We start from the raw sequence: 25671 nt of genomic DNA, 5'->3' as shown, positions 1-25671 counted from the left end.
GACAAAAGGGGCAGAAACCCCGATACTTACTTACGTTCCGAGACTTTTAGAGTGGGTGCTCGATTGTGTGTGTGTGTGTGTGTGTGTGTGTGTGTGTGTGTGTGTGTGTGTGTGTACGCAATTCGAAACGAACGTGTGTTTATTTATGTGTGTTGCTATTGGGTTTTATGACGTCGCGTGATCGCCGACGGCCATATCTGTATAATGATCAACAACAGTTCTGATCGGTTGAATGTTTCCACGTGTAAAATGCTCCTCTGGTTTTGTTTTTTAGTACGTATTAGCCGGCGTTGCCCAGCTTAGCTGTGCATTTTCGTTCCTCGACTAGTGAAAACATTTGCCCGGCGTTTTCGAATGGGGGTCCTGTGACCCCCGGGCTCCGAGCCATTCGAAAATTTATCATATTTGATAGTTCTACATATGTATGCCGACAAACACGAAAGTTGACCGTCACATCTATCAAAATTTATACTCGGAATAGATCAACGGTAGTAAACATTATGACTAGTCACTCTCCAATCATACTAGAAGCAAACAATGACTGTTTAAAATAAGTTGTTTCTAATATATTTTTGGACTCTTTGCATGTGAAGTTTCATGCCAGGCTCATTTGCAAGCACAGTTGAGAAAGTCACCTGTTTTTAGGTATAAGTAAAGCAAAAGTGCAAGTGAATATAATATGTCGAACATATTATATTAACATATTAGTAAAGAAAAAATATATGAGAGCCTATAATGTAATTTTTATAAGATAGTGTGTAAATCATAGTTATAGGCGTTTAAACAATTAAAAACTGACAAAACGAGGGGGGGGGGAGTCAAACAAACAAGGCTACTGGCTATTGGCAGTGGTGAGCTATCACCTTCTCAAAATTTTTTGGATTCTTCATTACGATTACATTTCACCATCAAGTTGGCGGACCCAATTGAAATCTCTATCGGCGGCCAAACCTCGCAAAATGGCAAAGTTTCAAAGCGATCAGAATAGTGTAGGAAGTTTGTCAGACCAATTGTAATAGGAAGTTTGTCATACTAATAAAAACCTTGACAAAAAGAGACAGCTTAGTTACTTTTATCTACTAATGAACGGGAAAACCCCGAGCATAGAGGACAAGGTTGTTTAGGAAGTACACACAAGTTATGGTACAGTACTTGAAACTTGAATCTCTTACCAAATGACTAGATTTGAGTAGAAAAATGACCAAACCACGCAAAATGGAAAAGCTTCATAACGATCGGAAGAATGTAGGATATCAAACCCAAAATGTTGTCATACGAAAGAGCTAAGTGAAGTATAGAAGAGGCTTTTAATAATAAAAAAAGTTTGTAAAGAAGATAGGTTAACTATCTGTAAGTGGTCTAATTAAAAAATCATTTTCTTTGGTTTACCATACGAAAGCATCCTAGAAAGAGTGTTTCTCTAGTGGAACGATGGTTTGGACAACTCGACAGTCTCAGAAATAAGCAAACAAGCACTAACGGAACCCTTGATTAGATATGGAGAACAACTATTCACGAGCGCAAGTGAGTAATCTGAACTTTGAATTAACAATCGTAAAATATATCGAGCGTAATTAAACAGAAATAAGGAGCCAGATAGTACAGAAGACGGGGGTAAAAAAAAAAACGATCGGGGTCACTTGTGGCAATGTTTGTTTACAGATGCGACCGTGCCTAAAATAAACGATGATTGCCTCAGTTGTTGGCCGACAGTCGGAGGGATCAATTGACCAGCTGATTCGTCGGAAAAATGTATTTATGGTCGCCATTTCGCGGAAATAATGGCAGTAGTGAGTTTCGCGTCGGGGAATTCTCATGATCCAACGGTAATCGATGGCGCCAATAACCACTTAGTATGGATGTTGCGTTCGCCAAACGCAACTCCAATACTATATTATATAAAAGGTACAGTTCGGCGCCAACGTCGTGTACTGGATCAGAAACGCCAATTTCTCAAATACGTTATCGGAATATGCGTGAAAGATTAGCCCTCATACCCACTCTTTGCCACCCGGCAGTACACATGGGGGCAACAAGTGTTTGTGCAACAGGCTTCCGAAAGAAGGTCGCAATGTCAATAAGACGTTGTTGACGTATTGGTTATATACATACATAGAAGCAACAAAAACAAGAGTAAGCGTTTAGTAAAATTAAAATCTAATAAAACGAGTGGGTGGCGGAAAGTCAAACAAACAAGACTACGGGCATTAAGCAAAAAGTCTTACTGAATTTTTCGAATCTTAAAACATGTTAATTACGATTATGTCACAATCGACTTGACAATTAAAATCTCTATCGGGGGCCAAACCTCAAAAAAATGCGAAGTTACAAAGCGGTCGGAAAAGTTGTAGGAAGGGAACGCTTAGAGCGAAATAATAAAATATAGTGAAAAAAAAAAAAAGTTATAGGCGTTTAAACAATTAAAATCTGACATAGCGAGAGTGTGGCAAAAAGGGAAGAAACGATCGGAACAGTGTGGACGAGGCGCGTGGGTTTATTTTGTCAATTCCTATTGTTTTTGCTCTCTAGAGAGCAAAAAAAGGTTGACAAAAGGAACCCGTTTCGGCGCATTCGTCCGCTGAAGACTGGTGTGGACAAATGCGGCAACGTGGATAAACAAATAGACGTCAACAAAAATGATAATGGAGTATTTTCAAACGTGTCCATTATTATTATTTTTCACCATCGTAATGGCGGACTTGATTTCCACATATATTGATGACCAAACCGAGCAAAATGGCAAAGTTTGAAAACGATCGGATAAGAACCCAAATTTCGTCAGACGTAAAAATCGAAAGCGAAGTAAGAAGAGGCTAGTAAAAACACACTGTACGTGTTTTATTTAATACATAAGGAAAAACGCCCATAATCAAGGTACACATTTCCAAAAATCACCCCCTGGAGTGATTTCGGTAATATTTTATCCTTGCTTGACAGTGATCGATAACGGTGAATCCCATATTTGAAGGAATGTAGAATCGGTTGCATATGGATATGTATACACGTGCGACCTCCCAAACACATGCATTCTGCACGTGCACAGTGGGAAACACGTGACGTCCCATACCATTCAGTGTTGCACAAGTGAAACTAGTAAAAATCTTGTAAAAAATGATGCTTCAGAGTTATTTTATAAATATTTAATTTTTACTAGAGCCATGATTGCTCCAAATCGACATAAATATAAATTAAAATTATAATCAGATCATGATGACTGTAATGGGTAAGTTCCACTTGTTACAATTAACCAGATCCGACTAAAAGTGATCTTAGTGCAAAAAGTTCGAAAGTTATTCAAATTGTTAAAATAAAGCATATGAACGTAAGCTTTGGAAATATTTATCGCAAATGAGTTTTTTTATTATATTTACTATCATCAGCTCCACAAAACCATCAAAAACAATAACAACTAACAAATGGAGTCGACTATAAATAAAGTTTTCATGAATGAAAACCTCAGGAAAAATTTAACGCAATCACGAGAACCATTCATTGGCTGACATCCAACGATTGGATTCCAATGTCACACAGGGGATTCTGGTAAACTGGTTGGATCATATCCAACAATATATTTGTATACACACACTATTGTTTTTGAGGAACCAACTAGTCTCGACGAAAATTATCAGCCACTTTCTCCAACTCAGTAAATGAAGCAAACAAAAAAAAAACGCCATTATAATGGGATCTTTATCATTAATACAGTGTGTTTCTATACATGAGATGGAAACACCATATGTAGATAGAGCAACTTATGCAACTATCTAAAAACGGAACAATAAATAATTTGTCTTATTGATTGATTGATAAAAATGCTTTGGAATTCAATAATGCTTTAATATTTATTAAGTTTTGTGGTTTTACGTGGTTTTTTTTAGATAGTTTTAAACATTTAGAAAAAATGTGGCGTGCATGGGACATTCCTTTCAAAACGACACATTCGATCTACATATTATGTCGTTGAAATTGTATGGTAGTATTACTGATCTATACCAAAACGACCTTTTGGACCATTTTCGGTAAAATTGTATCCTTGCTTGACAGTGATCGATTACAAATATGGGATAACACCGTTATCGATCACTGTCATTTTTTTTACATACATATCTCTTTTATGTTTCACTTACGATTACTATTAAGAAAAAAAATTGCCTCTTATCCGATCGTTTTCATACTTTGCCATATTGTAAATGTGACGCCTAGGGCAAAAACACACAGCACGGAACGTGGCACGTTGACGACTTCTCCTACATTTCTTCAAATATGGGATATACTGTTATTGATCACAGCAAGGATAAATACAAAAACACAATTTTACCAAACGCTCCAGGGGGTCGCCATGTTTAAGCTGTTTATATTACAAATACTGAGCGAAATCGGGTAAAACAACTAGTAAGTTAGTAAATGCATTGTTATAGTTACTAATCATGTTATACTAGTTGTTTTACCCGGCTTCGCTCATTGTTTGTAATATAAACAGCTTAAACATGGCGAATCTAATAGTAAATATTCATTTGTTTTTTTTATTAGATTTATTCGAATCGAAAAAAAAAATTCAACCAATCGAAACGAATGTTTTCGATTTCCAACCAACTATAGTTACAAACTTACAAACTCTCTTTCGAAATTATATATTATTATAGAATAGTTATAATTTTAGTTGTTACTTTTGTTATATATATACATTAGCAATCTTACATATAAAATACTAAAGTTTGTTTGTTCGTATGTATGTATGTATATACTTTTCCGATTCGCTGTATAATTCGCTTTTTTCCGATTCAAAGTTCCCGGGGGCGTAGGCGCCGAGGGCAGACCCCGGTGGTGTACATATATTTTTTTATAAGAGAATTACTATATATGTTTGTTTGTTCGTGACAGTCAGTTTAATAATAAAAAAAAATAGTATTCAAATAAATTTAATAAAATGTTTACTATTAGATTAGTCATGTTTAAGCGGTTTATATTACAAATACCGAGCGAAGCCTGGTAATAAAGCTAGTTTGCTATAAATAAATAAATATAATATACGAAAGGCTTATTGTCATTTGACAATGCGCATAGCAAGTCTCTGTTCGCACAGAAGAAAGTGCACGAATGCGTGCACCTGGTTACAAGTCATAAAATAAAAACCGTCTTATATGTATGTACATACATATATTATGTAGCAGTTGACATGTTTTATTTACGTCAAATTTAACATCAATGAGCAGCGAGCGAGCTTATCTTCAGAATAACAGCGAGCGCGTCGTCACTGAGATTCGCACAGTTCCGAGAACAGTTACGATTTCATTCACCATTCCGTGTTTTGAATTCGCACGACCACAATTAAAAACAACGACACAACAATAACAAAAACAACGATTGTGTATATATCGTGGAAAATTTATCACACACACGCGCGCGCGCACACATTGAAGCGCGCGTTCAAATATTTGCCTCGAGCACATGGCGATGTACATAAAGTGGGTATGTATGTAAAGTGAGTAATGCTTGTTTACAAAGTGCTCGCAGATAACGAGAGCATCATCAATGGGACCGGCCCGACACAGAGCCGAATCAGTGCTTATCAAAAATCGGGCGTATTACACTGCGAGCACGCCCGGTGTGATCGATCCATTACAAGTCTTGACAGCGTCGAGTGTAGCGCAAACAAGTGGTACATAGTTCGCGGCGAAAAAAATCTGGCGCCAAATAAGATTAGCTGCACGGAAAGTCATAAAACTTTATGAGCCCGTGTGCCCTTTAATGACTTGCATCGTAAAATGCGCCAAGCTACGGAAGAAATTCGATACGATTGGAAGCTGAGCTCTGAGCTGAGCTGCTTCGAAGCTCTGCAGATGGTTTCTTCCCCCTTCTTCTCTACGGATGTTTGGTCTCCTAAAGACTATTGATTCACACGGCATTAGATCTGTCATGTAATTATGCGAAGCTTAATTCTAGGAATTGCGTGCATGGGATAATTTATAAGTTTTTTAAGGGTACCAATTATCAGCCCGCAAAATAGCCCTATTTCCAGACACATTAGGTATTTATCACGACATAATATGCAAATGACCATCTCTAAAACATTTCGCCCTGCAAATAAAAAAAAAGAGTGCTCCTCTCTAAAAGGGCTCGCACGGCCCAATCGAGGTCCGCCAGCAAATCAAATGTCAAATGGGTTACCAGTAACAAAAATGGATCCTATGACATCTATGGATTTAGACTTGTATATAAATTTTTACATATTGTACATAAATCAAATTCAGATATTTGTGAAGGCGTGTAGGATGGATTTTGCCAATAATGGAGGAACCGTTTCCAACAATGAAATCAGATAAATTGGCTAGCTCTGATAGGAAACGATCGACCTAGAGTCACAAACATCCAAGTCTGACCAGCAGCATTAAAGATTTGCACGGGATCGAACCCGGTAACCTAAACATAAACGCAACCACTGAGCCATACTGTTGGCCATGTAAGCCAATGTAGATTTTTTTTCTTATAATCATTCCTCATGTTGACTTCGAATGTAAGAAATACTAAAATTGTATCCAAGCGAGTGCAAAAAAAAGCAGGTAATGAAAATGTGTAGAGCAGGGAGATAAAAATTGAAGAAAATTTGATTGACTTTCACCCAGCATTATATGATCAGTTATATTTGAGTGGCGGAAGTCCAATTTTCAGTTCCAAAAAACACTATAATTCTAAAGTTAAACTTTCTCGAAATTAAGAAAAGTGGACTTAGTATCCCACTTTCAAACATAACGGATCATATATAGAACATATTGTGGAATTTTAATTGAAAGCTACTTTAAAGTATGTACATGTACATATGAAAAGTGATTGAATTTTACATGACTAATATCAGTTTGAATGTAACTCGCCGGGTGTCACCGGGAATTGCCTCGTTTATTACGCACGTAACACAAAAACGCGCAGAGCGATTTTCATAAAATTATGCACATTTATAGCCGGCATAATGCGGCACATGATCACACGGCCAGTTTTGGGCAAACATAAAATTTAGCCGAGAACGGCGACGACAAAAACTGCCGCGCGTCATTGAATAGCGTTGCATATTCATTCAATGAGATTACTCATCCTGTTGTCGCGCGGTTCACAATTTCGCACACACGTCAATTGAAAAGCGACCTTGTAGAGTCGCGTTGCTTGAACTCCTCATCGGCGATAGGAACTGACACGCTTTTACAATTTGTGTGAGCGATAACAATTTGATTATATCGATACTTGTTACTGGAGATAAATATCTCGATGAACTACTTATGTATGTACATATATCTCGACAGTGCGATTAATTGAGTTGGAAACTTGAGCAACATCGAATAACATGAAATCCAAAGCAAATTGCCAAGTCTATCGAAGGAGATGAAGATGTAATAAAGGAACCTACGACGGTGTATATTCGTGTAGATACATATTGTATGTACATTACATAGGTTCCAAGATCAAAATTTGGATTTAAGGTTTCGTAAGCATTAAGCTTTTAGGTTTTTGGAAACATTTATAATAATTTTGGGACTGAAAATCGTATTTGAAAATAAGTTGCGTTTCCATGGTGAGAAATACTTAGCAAATGGGTTGAGATAAGAAACAAGCCGATGTCAATTCGCATACAGGTTGTTTTATGATATTAAGTAATTTAAAGGTTTTTTTAAATTAAACATTTAAAAAAATTACCAGAATCATTAATATTTACAAGGCGTGAATTTAATTGATCATTAATTCATTCAGCTTTGATCAACAAAATTACTAAATTGTCAGTAAATATTTCGAAATTATCAGTGAGTATTCTAAATGATCAATACGCTGGGATCGGTTGTTATATACAGTTATTAAACTAAATGATCAGTTATTAAAATTAAATGGTCTATGATTATTATAAGATGATAAGTTTCATTTTGACAGCCAGAAAATCGTCAGTGTTGCCATATTGCATTATGGCTCCTGTTATGGCACTATGACAGTGAGACTGGTTAATACCGATCCTAACAATATAATCTTAAATGAATAGGGCCAACCCTAACTTAACCTAATCGTTAAATAAGTGTTGGCTGTTAAGATGTTTTTTTTTGTGAAAATATAGATGAAATAAAACTTAAAATAAAAGATATTGCGATGTGTGGACCCCGGGAGAGTGGGAATGGACAGTAACGGGGCGACGCGCTATCATCCAACCTATAGGATGGAAAATCCTTTATCAGTATCAACAAAATTGAATAATTTATTATATTCTACTGATCATTTAGAATAAGTTACTGATCAAGTTTATTTGCTGATTTTATTTTAATTTATTTTATTTATTTACTGATCAATTTTTATTTTAAAATTAAGTTTATAACTAATTACTATAATTTGTTGCCTATTTACAATGCTATTGGTCTGTATATACATTCTGGTAAATATGGCATAATATTAATCAAAAACTCTATATCTATGCCAAAAAATACTTTTTGATCTTGTGTCGTATAACGAAGTCGGGTCGCCAACAGCGCGCAAACACATCTTAGTAGGATGTGACCTAAATCTGTGGGAGATATTAGGCCACACTCGAAATACGAATAAAGGAAATGGAGGGTGATTAGCATAGGCCGGCGCGAACTTTGCACCATTGTTCATTTTTATGATGAACCTTTTTTTTGCTCTCTAGCTTTGTAGTTTGCCCTGTTTCCTGGAAAATAGCCCCAAAACGCCCTCATTCCTGAAAAAAGCATGCTCCACCGTCTAAGACTAGTGATTAGTAATCACTGATTACTGTAGTGGCCGGACCCACAGCGCGCCGTTTATTGTTCAATTGTTGTAAATGCTTTGTTAAAGGTTCGCCGAACCTTTTTTTCTACTCTAGCTTTGTAAATAGAGCCAAACCGCCCCGATTCCTGGAAAAAGCACGTTCTGTATCCGTAGTCTAGTGATCGGAAGCGTGCCGTTCATTGTTAATTGTTCGCTGTGCTTTGTCCAATTTTATGAAGAACCTTATTTTTTGCACCCTAGCTTTGTAAATAGACCCAAAATGCCCTGATTCCTGGAAAAAGCACGCTTCCCATCCGCCCTTTAGTTATTACAGTTTGGTTGAAGCTTGTGAGAATGCTTACATATTGGGGTTCCATTGAGACACTTTCTACATACATATATAAAGGAAAATAGGAAGATCTTTGAAAGCTTAGCGACAAAATTACTGGAGCCAGTCGGCGCTCCCAAATAATGTAGGGAGCGGCAGTCGGACATAGATAATTAAGAGCTCGTTAGACCAAAAAAATACATTACGGTGCAAAAATTGGATTGGCGTTCACAACAATGAGCTGCTCCAGTATTTGAAGAGGGAAGATCCAACGTCGTCTTGGGTATATATAGACGAGCGTCAACATCAAAGTATTTCTGTCGACGGCAGCTGTCGAGATGAGCTGCTGGTGCTAGAAGACGGACAAGTGTGTCGACAACCTCTTCCCGACCAGGGGGGGAACACCACCACGGAGACCTGCGTCACAATCGCCCACGACGAGTGAAAGTGCTTCTCAAACGCGGAGAAACTGTGGACTGTGCAGCAGTGGAATGTTGGAGGGGAGCCCGTGGAGTGCCCCAACTCCGGCGCCAGCTGATCGCTGTCAACCTTGGCTTCGCAGCAGACGCACTATCCTCTCTGTTTTACCATGTGTCTCGATCAATGACGGAAAGTTTGTTGTTATTAGCTATATATGAAACGAGTCAAGGACTAGCGGTACTCTTATTTGAGCACCGACAATCAACCGCACTCGAAATTGAATCGAGACTGTACGAAGGAGATGAGCTAGGAAGTAATAAAAACCGACAAGATACATTGAAAAAGATGGAACTTTTGAAGCAGGTATTGATGTTTCATTTTAAATACCCAGAATATTAATCATTCTGTCACACAAGTACTCTCATAGTGAAATGGCAACAAATCGAAATATCGGCTGGTTGAACCGTGTGATCGATTATCAGATGGAGGCGGATTTGCTGTATGTTTTCTAAAATAACGGTTATAGGAATACTAAATTTGATATACTAAAATATTGGCGTCTGATGATGCGAACACACCGGGCCAACGAAGGCAAGCGAAGGGTATTTGTCGATGGCTATACCACACGTTCGTTTAATAAAACGCTAGTTATTTCGATATTTTGTACCCCACTGTCCCAACGAGTGGTATAGCCATCATTTATAAACTTGCCTTCGTTGGCCCGGTGAGTACGCACCATGATACAATATACTGGAATATAATATGTAGAATAACGAAAAAAAAGTGTGGAATGTTGTATGCTCAGTGTAATGAGGAGACAAAGTGCGAACGAGTAGTAAAAAGCTAAGGTAGGACCGAGCGAAGAGATTGGAACGACAATGAGATTAGACGAAGTGTGAAAAAGACGCAAGATGAACAATGAATGTGCATAGGTAGCTCTTGGTAGGTATGGAAGAATTGAAGTAATATAATATCAATATCCTAAAGTGTCGGGTCATTTCTTACTCTCGTTCTCGTTCTCCTATTAAATATCCGTATAAATTTCATGATTCTCTTCTTCAGAGAGAATTATTTATATCTGATCTGGGAATAGTCTTCGAAAATAGTTGGAGTTTCAACATTCACATTGAGAATATCTGTGATAGGGCAACAAAAATCCTTGGATTCGTAATCCGTAATTCGTCCGAACTAGGGCTCACTGCCATTCGTCTCTTATATTGTACATTAGTTCGCAGTGTGCTCGAGTTTGGCTCCATTATATGGTCTCCCTATCAACTTCGTTACTCTCTAATGTTGGAACGAGTCCAAAGGAAATTCCTTAGATTTTTATATCTGAAGACATTTGGATTTTATCCATATCTGTTCCCTAGTGCCTTTGTCTTGGGATCTTTGGGTTTCAACTCCCTGGCAAAGAGAAGAGATTTATTTCTTGGGAAACATTTCGTAAAATTACTTAGAGGAGAGATTCACAATCCCACTATCCTGGAGAAACTAAAATTCTGGGCCCCGGAAAATCGTAGAGTTTTAAGAAAACATGATATATTTTTACCAATTAGGGCTAAATCAAACGTGCTCATGAACTCCCCCCTCTCGAGAGCTGTTCGACTCCTTAACTTACTGGCACATTACTTGGACCTATTCGATGCCAGTTATGTTGAGTTGGTGGAACACATCCTAAATAGCACGATATAAATTTTTCAATCTTATTTCTTTGTTTTTATTTTGTGTACATATTTTTTACTTGATTTTTATTATTTTTTTATGATGTTTTTTTTTTATTTATGATTTTTATTATTTTCTTATGTTTTTTTTTATTTATGATTTTTATTATTTTTTTTATGATGTTTTTTTTGTAATTTTTATGATTTTTATTATTTGTATTAAAATCACATTGACGCTTTGGGGCAACCTGTCAAGTCTCTGTGGTATTGATTTTTTTAAATAAATAAATAAATAAATAAATAAATATGTATGTATGTTGGAGAGGCTTGTGCAATTTAAATACAGAGAAAAATTGAAAGAAGACGGAAATGAGGGGAGTCTCTAAATTGAAGGCTGTGAAAATGCTTATGGAAGAATACGAAGTCCTTGTTCCATGTAGCAACCTTCAAGATATGTACAACTCACTTACATAGCAGAAAAGTGAATTGGGAATCGAATTCCCCGAAGCAGCATGGACGCATTCGACGAAGCTAGATAGTGGATATCGACGAGGTAATGACCACCGCCAAACTCCCGTCTCGACGCGAGGTACCTAATCACCTCCGCAGATGAAAACGTGCACGGCGAGGCGAGGCGAGGTGAGGCTTGAGGTAGCAGTTCCATGAGGTGCCCGCTGCTGCCCAATAAAGAACGAGGGACGGAGAGGGGAGGTGAGGTCCGGTGTACAATTGGCCAGTGCGGCGGCTTCACCTTTGATGTCGGCCACCAAAACAAATGCCCGCTCCTCTGGCGGCTCCCCCCTCCCCTCCGCCTCCTCACCCCCCGCACCTTGCTCCGGCTCGGACGCGCCGCGGTGTGCGTGCGCCCGCGCAGCTGCCAATGTTCATCATCACTACTCCCTCATCCTCCACGATGCCTCTTATTTTATTGAAACACTAACTCATATTGAGTCATATCCCTTCAGCAGTTACCTCATACAGAAGAGCACCCGAGATAATAAAACTTCTTCAAAAACAGCGTTAATATCTCACGCAAGCGAATTGTACAAACCCGTGTACAGAAGTGATCAATGATCACTGTACCAAATATAGGATAATCACTGATCATCCTATATTTGGCACATCCATTTTGTCATTCGTTGCATTTTGGCGATTGTCAAAACAATCGCACGAAGCTTCTCATCACTTAACCACTTAATCGCCACGCGTTTGTAGAAACCGATTAGGATATTTTGTTGTGTTTAGTGCCAACCCTTGACCTCTTGAATGGGTCCGGGTCACTGCAAGGAAAGTGTAAAAGTCGAAAAATGTAAAAAAAATAAAATGGATTCGTCGACTCGTCGTTAACGTAGGTCGGGGTTATCTATCTCTTTCATCTTAATGTAAACCCTGGCACATGGTAAAGATCTTTTTATCGAATCGAAACGATCGAAATTATTTTTTCCATCATGTCGCTTTCCTTCCAGTGACGGCCACCGCTCTTGACTAACGAAACATATCGCCTTCTTTCAATTTCATTAGTATCACAGGATATTTTTAGATGCCACTACTGCGAAGAAACCAAATGAGTGCGCACCGGTGCGTTTATGGCGATTAAGTGGCTAAGAGCTTGTTCGTATTCCAATGTTTTCTCATTGAAGCTCTAAATTTATATAGGATATAACTTTGTTTGCTTCAGACAGATGATTCCGTTGCATTCAGAATCGGGCACAGAATTTGATCGGATAGAGTGGAGCGGGTCGAGTGAATCCGTGGACCACAGAGCCGCGGCAGGCAATCTGAACGGCACTTTTGTCCGCCGACAAACAAAACGCCAAAGGCGAGCCGCCAGCCGGAGAGAGCGAGACGCAGCGAGACAAAATGTCGGCCGCGAGAGAGAGACGCCTCGCGAGAACGCTCCTAACATACCACCGCATCTCACGCACGCACACGCGCACTCACACTCGCACGCTCGCACAACTCTAATTGCCCACATTTGACACAAACCACCCTTCAAACATTTTCTTCGTCCGTTTCCATCCAAAGATTCCATCGCAGATCGTATCAAACCTCCTACACACACTTACAAACTTACGATTTCAGCTAAATTACATTAGAGATGCAGAATTGAAATACGCAGCACGTCAAAATTTATCAATAAAACATTCGTACGTATCGAAAGATGTATTCAAATATCTATACATAGTAAATTCAATGATCAAATTCGATGTTTTTTTTGTCTTGGTTCTGAGAAGCCACTTTTGCAGTGATTTCCTGCTGCCTTTAAAAAAAGGAACAGAGTAAAAAGAAAGGGGGCAATTATTTGGCCATTTGAGAGGATTTTTTTTGTACGAAAACCTTAATGAGATAAAAATAAATTCAGACACGATTTTTTAACGTGACGCAATACATCAAAGCAAAATATTTGGAGGCAACCACCGAGAACATTAAATTCGGTCGTTTCTAATGATAATCCAAACTTCGGCCCATTTTGTATAAACAACCGGGAAGATTTCATAATCATATATCGCCATTCCATCTGAGATAACGCTCGCCGTATTATAATAGTCGTTTCGATTCGACATACATATGTACGTCACAGCTAAACCACTGCCAAAACGTATATATTATACGAATACAATAACAAAAGAAAAAACTTATAAATGTACTGATCGCTACTAATGATTCCACTTGGCAGAGAAAAATTCGACCGCGTGGGGATCGAGCATATGACTGACGACACAATTAATTTCATTAATAACATAATATGCCCACACCCATGCGATGATATATCATCGGGAACAACACTATGGTGGAATATAATATAAGCTGTGCTGAACTGGTTGAGTGGTTGTAGTGCAACGCCCGTGGTTAATTATTAATTATAAATGTCAATGATTTTTCCATCAAAATATAACAAGTAGTTTAGTTATGATTGCGTGACTGGCCACAGTGACGCGTTCGGTGATTATTGGTCACAAAGCGCTCGCCCAAAAGTAACTAAAACATCTATAACGGAACATCTGGCAGCCGAAAAGTCCATCATACTAACGAGAACTTCATTCGCGAACAATATTCGCGTTTTCATCGCAAAAATTGTCTTTTGGGCGATCGCAATGTGACTAATGATCCAATTACCGCGTTAAGACCACTCTGTAACGTCACTGTGGCTAATATGTTAAATAATAAAATAAGTTCTTATACAGGAAAGGTTTAAAATGGAAAGTTTTCAAACGCATCGCTCAAACATTTGAATATCTAATCACGGCGAGTAAACAAAAGAAGGGGGGGGGGGGGAATCACAAATGTATTTTGACAGAAGCGTGACAGTCGAGAAGAAGAGTGGGGTTACGCAACGAAGGTGCATTTAGTTGCATTTATATAGATATGTATATATTATTTTGTTTTTCTTTTCGTATAAATTCCGGTCGACCAGTCGCAGTCAGGCAGTCGGCTTTCGGCCAAAGAGTGTCCGGTTTCCGGCGCGCATCGTGCATACAAATCACACTAACAACACTGACTTCCTGGACCGCGAAATAATAATAAAGTAAAGTAAAAAAAGTTTGGGGCAGAGTGTGTGTGTGCGCGGCGAGAGGTTTGGGCCAAGTGTGTGGGGTGTGGGGTGTGGGGTGTGGGGTGTGGGGTGTGGGGAGAGGTTTACCTGAGAAGTGCTTGAGATTGGTGTTGAATCTGGCCCTCCACCAGCGCAGCAGGTGCGCGGCCATGGGGCGGGGCGGCGCGCGCAGTCCGCCCGTTTCGCCCCCCAGAGGCGAATACCACGTCATACGTCACGGGTCACGGGTCACGGGTCACGAGTCACGAGTCACGAGTCACGGGTCACTACTCCCCGGCCGTCACTGTCACTGACACAACATAGCGACCGCACCGCACTAGCGACTAGCGACTACTGACTGCCGACTACTGACTAGTGTCAAGACGAGAAAACACAACACACCGAGCGACGCACGCACCGAAGCACGCGTGCGCTCTCGCCGGACAACGCAGACCGACTGTGCGTTTGCTGTTTGCCGCCGCTCACTGCTCACAACCCACCGCTCACCGCTCACCGCTCACCGCTCACACCCCACTCCACTCCACTCCACTCCACTCTACTCCGTCCGTCTCACTTCTCGTCTCGTCTCAGTCAGGAGTCCCCCTACCCCTCTATCCCCGTCTCCCTTCCCCCTCTCCACTCCGCTACACCCCCCCCACCAAACCCCTCCACCCCGCTACAGCCCTAAACATGTGCACAACATGCCGGCATCACATACGCACACACACACACACACACACACCGACGAGCGTACGCACTTATTTCATGTGTTTTGTTTTATTTGCGTTGTTACAAAAAAAAAGTCATGTGATTTTTATTATTCACTGAATTCAATAAAGAGTATGCCTTGATAAAATATATGTTGAAGAAAAGGAGATTACTTATGTCCTATTAAATTTAGATGTAAATAAGGGTGCTGGACCTGACGGCATACCTCCATACTTTATTAAAACTTGTTATTTGGAACTTGTAGAACCCTTATTTATAATTTTTAACAATTCTTTATCTGCTGGTGTATTCCCTTCTAAATGGAAACTAGCCAATATTGTACCTATTTTCAAGTCTGGCGATAAATCACTTTGTAATAACTATAGACCAATAAGTATCTTATCCTGTTTTGCTAAAATTTTTGAATGTTTAACTTATAATCATATTTATTCTCATGTAGTGCCTAAAATTGCACAGGAACAACATGGATTTGTTAAAAAAAAATCAACCGTTTCTAATCTTATTGAATTCACTACCACAATTTATAAATATCTTAATACTCGTACACAAGTAGATGTTATATATACAGACTTTCAAAAGGCTTTTGACAAGGTTAATCACGGTTTGCTAATTCGTAAATTATCTAAATTTGGAATTCATGGAAATTTACTTAGATGGTTAACTTCTTATCTTAATTTGAGAGGTCAATTGGTTACAATTAAGGGTTTCTCATCTGCCCCTAAAACAATCCTTTCAGGAGTTCCTCAAGGTTATTATTTTTATTAATGACCTAATCCCCCTACTGAAGTGTCAATGCTTACTTTATGCCGATGATCTTAAGGTTTTCCATCCTATCAATAGTGAGTCGGATTGCTTAAAATTACAATCCGACATTGATATAATATCTGAATGGTGTAATGTAAACCTTATGCATCTCAATATTTCTAAATGCTTCTCAATGACACTTTCCAGAAATCGTAACCTAATTGACTTTACTTACAATATTAATAACGTAGATCTTACAGCAAAAAATTGTGCCAGAGACTTAGGTATACTTATAGATTCCAAACTATCATTTAATGAACATATTAATCATATTGTTACTAAATCTTATAAACTATTGGGATTTATTTGCCGAGTTGCGAAGCCCTTTAAGAATCCCCATACTCTGATTCTACTCTATTACAGTTTAGTTCGTAGTAATATGGAGTATGCCTCAATCATATGGTCTCCCTATTACCAAACTCACATTGAGCACTTAGAAACAATCCAGAAGCGTTTTCTGCGCCATTTATCCTATAAGACTGGTCTTAAAAAACTGTTACCATCTTATAATGACAGACTTTCTTTTTTCCATATTGCAAGTTTGTCTCAGCGTAGAAGGGTTTCTGATTTGTTAATTTTATATAAGATTGCTAATGGTATTCTTGACACGTCTGTTTTAAGCGAGATTAATTTTAACGTTAATGCCCGATTCACCAGATGCACAAATCTTTTTTATCCACCTATTTGTCAAAGCAACACCTCTTTCAATAGTGCAATCGTTCGTATATGCCGTATTTACGATAGCTTAGATGATTGTCCTGACCTCTTTAGAGACTCTTTTAGTATTTTTAGGACAAAGGTGAAGAAAATAATATGTGGTTGATTTGCTTCTTCACCCTTATAGTCTTTCTTTTTCTTTTTTACTTTATCTGTATCTTTTTCTTTATCTGTTTCTTTTCTTTTTTTTAAAATCTTGATGTTTTTGTAATTTTACTTTTTTATATCACCATGTGGTGCTCACTGTAAATGGAATATTATATTTTTATTTATGTTTATTATTATTTTTTGTCTCATTATACAACTTTCTTTTTATATTTTATTCTGTATGTGTGCCTATTTAAATAAAATAAAAAAAAAATAAAATAAAAAAAAGAGTGATGACTGATGACTATAGGTAGGATAGTCACAGTGCTATCCATTGTTCGGCAAACCTTTAACAATGCATTTACAACCTTTGAACAATACACGGCCCCCTCAGGCTCCGGTGACTTCTGATGACTAGAGGTAGGATAGTCACAGTGCTATTCATTGTTCGGCAAACCTTTAACAATGCATTTACAACCTTTGAACAATACACGGCCCCCTCAGGCTCCGGTGACTACTGATGACTAGTCACCGGAGCCTGAGGGAGCCGTGTATTGTTCAAATTGTTTTTGTTATTGTTTATTGTTCAATTGTTGTAAATCCTTTGTAAAAAAGGTTCGGCAAAACTTTAACAATGCATTTACAACATTTGAACAATATACAGCCCTCTCAGGGTCCGGGCTTTACTGATGACTGATGTATACTTTGTAAACAAAATGTTTTTTTTTTTTTTTGGATAGTTGCTTGCAGGGTAGGGCTGCAAGATATATTGATAGAGCCCGGATAACCAAGGTGCCGTTTATTGTTCAAATGTTGTAAATGCATTGTTAAAGGTTTGCCGAACCATCTTTATAAAGCATTTACAACAATTGAAAAATGAACGACACCTTGGCTCTATTTATTGATATCCAAACTGGGACATTTTAATTGTACCCCCCCCCCCCCCCCCTGCAAGCACCGATATTACATGAATGATAAAAAATCTTTGTAAAAAGCGTAAACTTAACAAATTACATTTAAAATCCTTCCTTTTATAAACTTGTATTTCCTTTCTTTTTTTCCAGTTTATTTAGTTATTAATAATGAATTGATTGTTATTACTAATAACAATCAATTCATTATTATTTAATATTAAATGAAATTAATTACAGATTGCAAGATTGAAAAAAAATTGATTTTCTCAATCTCGCTTTTTTAACAATGGATGTGGATCTACGGTGAGATTAAGATTCGTGCATTTTTTTCAGTTTTATAACTGCGGGAGATTGGTATTTCTGAAGGATGAAAGGTCAATAAGCAGCTATCGAAAACCGGGACATTTGGCTGTCCCGAAAGGTCCCTTCGGGACGCTGGGACGAGAGGCTTGAAACCGGGACAAACCCGGAATAGCGAAACGCCTAGCAGCCCTATTAAAGAGGCGTCATTAAAGAGGAGCAAAATTTTTAAAAATTGAGTGTATATGAATTTTAACTATTTCTTTTAATCATTTTTTCAGCAATAAAAAGGTGATACTATTCAAAAATTTGTTTCGTAGTATAAAAGATTTTTACAAATATCTTTCAAAGCAAGACAAACAACAAAACAAAATATATTTGGGAGTTAACATTTTTTTCTGGGAAAAATCAACAGTGTTCTATAGAATTTCAATATTCTATTTTTGTTGTTTTAGTTAATAGTAATGCATTAAACAACGTGGATAGTCCCGTTCAAATCTAGCTACCAAATTTTATATATTTTTCTGCGTACAGAACACAAAACGTAAATATTCAAAATTCATCTTACTTGTATAAATGTACACAAAATAGTTTTTACCTATTCTAATTCTCAAAAAACATTAGCCTGTATATAAAATACGGTTTCTAAGTAGGTAGCTTCCAAGATAGGTAGGTATGTATGATAAAAAGTCAAGAATGATCGACAACAACAAATAAAGTAAAAAAAATTTGGTAAAACACTTAAAAATTGTCTTCAAATATCTAAGTTGAGCCAAAGTCAATAGATAAAGTACACTTTGCGGTTTCCACAAAAAAATATCCTCCCACAAAGATATAAAATTTCTAATAAAAATGGTTAAGCTTGTTCAACCAGCGGACACTTGATACGAGTCAATCAAATTTTTGTTTGATCGGACGGAGGAAAAAAAAAGAATGGCTCACCGACAAGGAGAAGACTGACTCATGGCATTGTCCCATGCCAACATTCGGATGAATCAAAATTTTGTCCAAGCTTATCGATTTTGTCTCACTCAATTCCACGAAAAGTGATTATAAACATAAAGTTTCATTTTTATTCCCAGACATACTCGAACACATTCTCAATGCAAGCACCTGAATGTTGATTAATTAATATGTTAACTAAGAGAACAGATACCACGTGTCCTATATATAAGCCATTCTATTTATTTTCTCTCGCTCGATTCAAATAGTTTTTAGGCAGAAAATCGACTGCGTAGAAGTGGGTCAAAAATTGATCACAAGATTTGAACCGCACAAACAAAAATGTCAAGATATAAAATAATAGAGAGCAATAAAAGGTGAAATAAGAAGATAAAGAGGCGACGAGGAGAGGAGGAAGGCTCCACGGAGCTCGAAGTAGAGTAGAGTTGCGGTTCAACGAACTTCACCCATTCGAGGTATTGCTCAATCAGAGTGTGCTCGCTCGACGAGCCCACAACCTACAATCAAAGATCAGGTAACACCATCAAATTCTACTACATACTACGGACCAGCAAGACCAATTTGCCCCAGCCGACGCCCTCAACCCGAAAAATTTCATCTCCGGCTCGATTTCGCCGATGTTCCAAAACTTTGAGCTGCGAGAAAATGGTACATACATAGGTAGACGAGTTTTGGTAACGATGTTAGACGTTCTCCAATTTGATGGATACAAGCTCTCCCCCCGCTCCTGGAGGATAATAGGGAACGCGTGTCCCCAGAGTAAATTTGCTCGAATGCCTCTTCCTCTTGTCAAGTTACACTTCGCAATACGAGGAACGTTCAATTAGTGAAATTACAGGGCGCGCCTATGGATATTTAGGGAGTGTATGACTTGAATTTTGATTTACTCTTCGACGTGAATGCCTTAATTTGGCCTTCGAAATAAAGTCCAAGCGAGCTCAAATCTTTGGGGAGATAACGGCAGTTTCAGAAAATGTTAATAGTATTAGAATATTAGGCAAAACTATTCAATAATGAATACCGACTTCTTTTTTTTTTCTACTATGTATGTTTGTGAAGATGAATGTTTGTTTGTTCGCTATGCATATATGTAAATCTGCAGTTTTTATAAAGAACTTTATCAGCAGATTTGGTATGCCATCTCATGGTACTGTTAACATAGAATTAATGGTTTTTGGAATGGGTCAAAGGGCCCTATAAAAAAAATTTAGCTTTCACTCGCCCGAGTAATGCCGGGCTATTAAGCTAGTCTATCTGCTGTATAAAGGTGAATGATTTTTTGTTTATTTACTATGCAAATCTACTGATTTCTGTTTAGTATCATCGAATTTTATTGGAATGAGTCGAGGTCAAGGAGTTACATACATATGTATATGTAATCAATCAATCAATCAATCAATGAAATCGTTGCTGTTGAGCCTGAATGTGATATTTTCCACCTCAGTGAGCCTAGGTTATCGGAGATTATTTTAACCTACATATTTGTCTGATAGCCTACGCTCATCATTATTTTCATAATTGAATATGATGTATGAGTGGAGGTTTGATCTTCTCTCTTCCATTTGGGCCTCGCAGGGATGTTTTGTATTTGCGGCAGGTTCTTATATGTATATATTGGTGCTGGTTATAGGAGCAAGACGTTCCCTGCTTTGTATTTCATTATTTGATATTTTTATTTTATCTGTTACTTGAGTTTTTACCCGGCTTCGCTCGGTGTTTATTAAACGTTTTATTAAATTTATTTGAAAAGTTTCATTTTATTTAAATTTATTTGAATATTCATTGGTTTTTTTTATTAAATTGAACGTCACGGATTTTACGAACCAAACAAACAAAGTTTCGAAATTATAAACTGCATTATTATAATGCTATTGTTTTTTTATGATTATGTATAAATGTATTTTTTGTCTGTGTATATATAATATGTATATATTTTTATTTTCCTCATCTATCTGTATTTTTTTTGACCAATGTGGCGCATTAGGGACTCCTGTAATGCAACAATGTTCCAAACTTAAACTTAAAATAAAATATGTATATTTTAAGCTTTCGCTTACAGGATCATTTATTTTAATTATACATACATAAAAAAAAAAACGTTACGTTTGTTATTAATCCACAAGAATAGTCGAAATATGATTTTTCTAAGTGGAATTTTATTTAATTCTCATATAAAGACAATTTAATATATTATCCCTATTAATTCAATTCCGATTCGTGTAAATGCTAGTACGAGTTTTTAGCTCGCAATTTTACCGATTTAAAATTCAGCACACGTCTAATTAACACGAAAACAAAAAATAGTGTGGCCAGAAACCTATCTCAATAAACATGTTTCAATAGAAAATACTCAATATAAAATATAAAATAGTGGGAAAAAATCTCAAATGAAGATACGTAATTTTGACTTTTGATTTGAACTGGAGGACTACTTACAGAGATTTGAAAGCTGAAAAGTACTACAAATGAAAGATAAAATACTCAACTATAGATTAAAATATTCATTTCGAACAGGAAATTTACAGATTTTGAGACATCGACCTCAAGACAAGACAAGACAACGACATCAACACCAAGATATAGAAAAATCGCGCGATAAAAAGACATATATCTCCGAATCTCGAGCCAATCAACATTTTTTATTACCAGATTCGTATTTACTGGGCATATATCTATAAGAAAAGTCATATCTCGTCTCTGAACCATTTTTCGTGTCGAACAGTTGAATCGGTTAAATACAACAAAAAAAAAAGAAAAAAGAATTTCGAAAAGTTTCGGCAATAGTATCGAGACTATGCCAAAACTTTTGGAAAGGGTTAGCAATGAGTTTTAAGCCATTGAGGTTTTCAATCGATGGAATTCATAATGGGAGAATGGAAACGAGTCTTTGTCGGGAAAACGTTTCAGACGACCCTCGAGAGCACATTAGCGGTAGGTAATTAAGCCCGAATAAATAATTAACGTGTCGGTATTTGCGTATTCGAATCGCCGAATTATACAAACGACTTGGATGCGATAAGTGCCGCGTCCGGGAAGATGGAAATTAAACCGCTTTTGGGTCAGCGGGTGGTCGCCCTAATGCGCCTTTTATATCGTAAGTATGTACCCATCTACTATCTACCCATCTACTATCTTTATACGTACCATATATGTACACACCTACATCTCGCGAACGACTCGTCTTGCATTCGTTTAACGACGCTTTCAACTTGGTTAACGTATGAGAGCCTTTTCGTTATATTGGCACTTTTTAGATCAATTCGGTGAAGAAGAATGCACCCAAAGAATATAAAACGGAACGTTATATTTTTGATATAACGAGGAGACACAGAATCAGAATCGAAACACATGGATGAGTAGTAAGATCAGGGTAGCTGACATAGTAGAACGAATAAATTGTAGATTGAAGTGGCAATGGACAAGAGATGTGGCTAGAAGATTATATGGAAGATGGACAAGAGAGCGTAAAAAGATTTAAAAAAAACCCGATTGATTGGTGGAATAAGTAAGGAATATGTATATGACCTGATGAATGAGTGTAACCCAGATTTTATGAAAATTAGTAGAAGAAAGGAAGGATATATTATTCATATATTTATGTATCTACTGATACAGGAATAAATAAAAGTGAAAATTTGGTAGCTTAAAAATGGATTGGATAGAGTATGTATATACTTGTTCGAAAGCATATGTAAATTACTAAAATGCTGTTGTATAGGGTTGTCGATTTAGTGGAAGGCTTAAAATATGTAAAAGTATTAGATGAAAGATAAAAGAAAGTAAGCATAACACAAGTAGAAATATGCTTTTGGTTATTGTTAACTTCGTAGAAAAACCTATTTTTTTGCTTTCGCACATTCAGCACTGTTGAAACGTGTATTGTTATTTGGCATCGCCCTAATTAGTATCCATCCTTTAGTCATAATTAGACTTTGGCAGCTGAGGATGCCGCCATAAAATAACAGTAGACCTCTCCGTACAAAGCAAAAGTGCAAAAACAAAGAGGTTGTCGACAGTAATTGACAATAGTGAACCCTTTTTTTCTGTTCACGCCGATCTCTGGTCATAACTAGTCTTCGGCGTTGGCTGGGAGCTCGTCAAATAGCAATAGTCTACTCCATTTATGTACAAAGCAAAAGAGCACAAAAGCATGATTGACAATAGTGATCTTTTTTTGCAAAAAGGATCGTCCCAACGCCGTTCTTTGGTCATAAGTAGAGGTAGGATAGCCAAGGGGCCGCCCATTGTTCCATTGTTGTAAATCCTTTGTAAAAAAGGTTCGGCAAACCTTTAACAATGCATTTACAACATTTGAACAATACGCGGCACGCTCTGAGTCCGGGCTTTAGTCATAACCAGAGATCGGCCAACAAGTTGCATTTGCCTGCAAAAAATGGTTCACTTTTGTCAACCATGCTATTTTGCTCCCTTGCTTTGTACGGCAATAGAGAGGTCTATTGATATGTGAGGAGCACCAAGCCAACGTCTATTCATAAGTTAGATTGACGAATGTTGATAAAAATAGGAAAGAATGCAAGTTTGTCAATGATGTTGAAGTTCTCACATAAAATTCATCTAAAGTGGAAGCATTTACATATCAATATTGAGTCTCTTGAAATATACCTGCTTAAAACATAGCTATGTGCGTTAGCTTAAACACTTCATTATGACAAAAAAATAACAAACAGTCCAGACTAGATAATTGTGTTGAATCTTGCGCCGGCAACTTTGTAGGAGATAAGGAGAGGATAGGGCAACTGCTTTTCCTTTAACATTTGCCGATTTTACGACATATTTCTCGGAAAACGTTGTTTCGGCACTGGAGCTAATGGTTTCCTCTTTTTTCCCCGGGACAAATAACTAGATCGTAAAAATTTGCAATTGTAAGCCGAAAAGGATGTCGGCGGCCATGTTCAAATTAAAGGCAAATTGTATAGTTCTTTAAATAGGCCTATATAATAATTTATGATAGCACTCTTCTTTTCTTCTATTTTACGTAGGTATATAGACGACGCAAAATGCAATTCTGATTTGAAATTATCCTACGAATTAGTCCTATGATAAAGTCAGTCGGTGGGTCATGTTTTCTATGGGCGAATTTTTCGTGTACGTAATTTTCAATTTGCGCATAACTTTTTAGACATATATGTACATAAGTATATATGTATGAAAACCTCAAAACTCATATACGATCGAGAGCTGGAACGTTTGAAGAGTTTCGTCAAAGGAAGGACATCGTTAGCGAGACTGCAAGAGCAAGATCGGCAGCATCTCGTCATCGAATGGAAAACTTCAGACCGGAAAATGTGCGGTGAAACTTTGACGAAACGTTCCCACACATTCCATATGTACTCATGTAAGTATGTATGTTCATACATACATACATAGTATGCAATTTTAACCGCTTCGTTTAAAAGCGATAGATCAACGTTTTGAAAACGAATGCTGTATAGAATTTCATTCAAAAGCGATTCTGTGCGACAATGCGGCCATTGTTTTCCCGAACGTCCTGGAGGTCCTGCCGACAAAGCGATGCACCAAAATGCATCCAAAGACAAAACACTCTGCAATTATATTGTTGTCTTCGTGTGCATACTGGGAGGTGCTCGATGGCATAAATTAGACGTTTAGTTCTGCTCGACGGAACGTAACCTCCACGTCTGCCGATAGCAATCTGTACACATGTAATGGAAAAATGTAGATAAGATATTACGGTAATTAAATCAGTAATTAGTCACTCGGATTTTTAAAGTACACTTAAAAGTAAAGTCATTCTTTTATGTTCAAGTTCAGCGACTCGAAGCAAATGACGCACGATCATCGCAATCTCGAGCCATGTCCAAAAACGGTTGATTCGAACCCTATATACATATGTACAAATTGGACAACGCATCAATTTCAAATCGAAGAGCCTAAAAATATTGAAAATGCATATTGCTTTTTTTTTTTGGAACACCTTGAAGAGGACATAGAAGTGAATGTGAACACAAAAGAAGGACGAATTTCGTACGCACAATGCAAATGCATGGAACTGCAAGCGACAAGACACGGATCTACTATAAATTACAATGCACTTTTTGTGTGCATCATGCCACACAATGCACCTTTGAGACCTTTGATGCTACCCGCCCCGTCACAAGGGTGTGAAACTGGCAATTTGTTAGGGCAGACATTTTATTACTGACTATTTTATAAATCGACAAGATCGAGAAGAGGAAGAAGGAGAAGATCGAATTGCATTGGCTTCAGATAATGGCGGAATCGTGTCCTGCGGCTGATCAAACGTTTCGAGTTCCGACTACTTTAGGGGTGAGTTTGGCTTCCTCTCTTTGTCGGCACTTGAAAGTCTCTGACACCAGGTGCTCTCCCTATCCTGGGCCCTTACGTATTATGTACATACACACCGGTTCCTCGTGTGCGAGTAATGAAGTGAAAACTTTACTTGGGTCATTAGGAAGCAATCAATGTTCATCCATCACAATT

At 37.6% G+C, this 25671-nt stretch overlaps 1 protein-coding gene across 1 annotated transcript in view; it reads right to left on the bottom strand.

The window, feature by feature from the left end:
* The window catches only part of nkd (NKD inhibitor of WNT signaling pathway naked cuticle), a 38983-nt gene extending 21723 nt beyond the window's left edge, over positions 1 to 17260 (bottom strand). Inside the window, exon 1 of the mRNA XM_077432322.1 lies at positions 14783 to 17260. Within this exon, the coding sequence (XP_077288448.1) occupies positions 14783 to 14906 (124 nt within the window). The 5' untranslated portion in view covers positions 14907 to 17260. The remainder of the gene's footprint in view (positions 1 to 14782) is intronic.
* Positions 17261 to 25671: the final 8411 nt, after the last annotated feature.

This window comes from Arctopsyche grandis, chromosome 6 (assembly GCF_051622035.1).
Source record: "Arctopsyche grandis isolate Sample6627 chromosome 6, ASM5162203v2, whole genome shotgun sequence".
Classification (NCBI taxonomy): Eukaryota; Metazoa; Arthropoda; class Insecta; order Trichoptera; family Hydropsychidae; genus Arctopsyche; species Arctopsyche grandis.
This window is presented reverse-complemented; position numbering and strand designations above follow the sequence as displayed.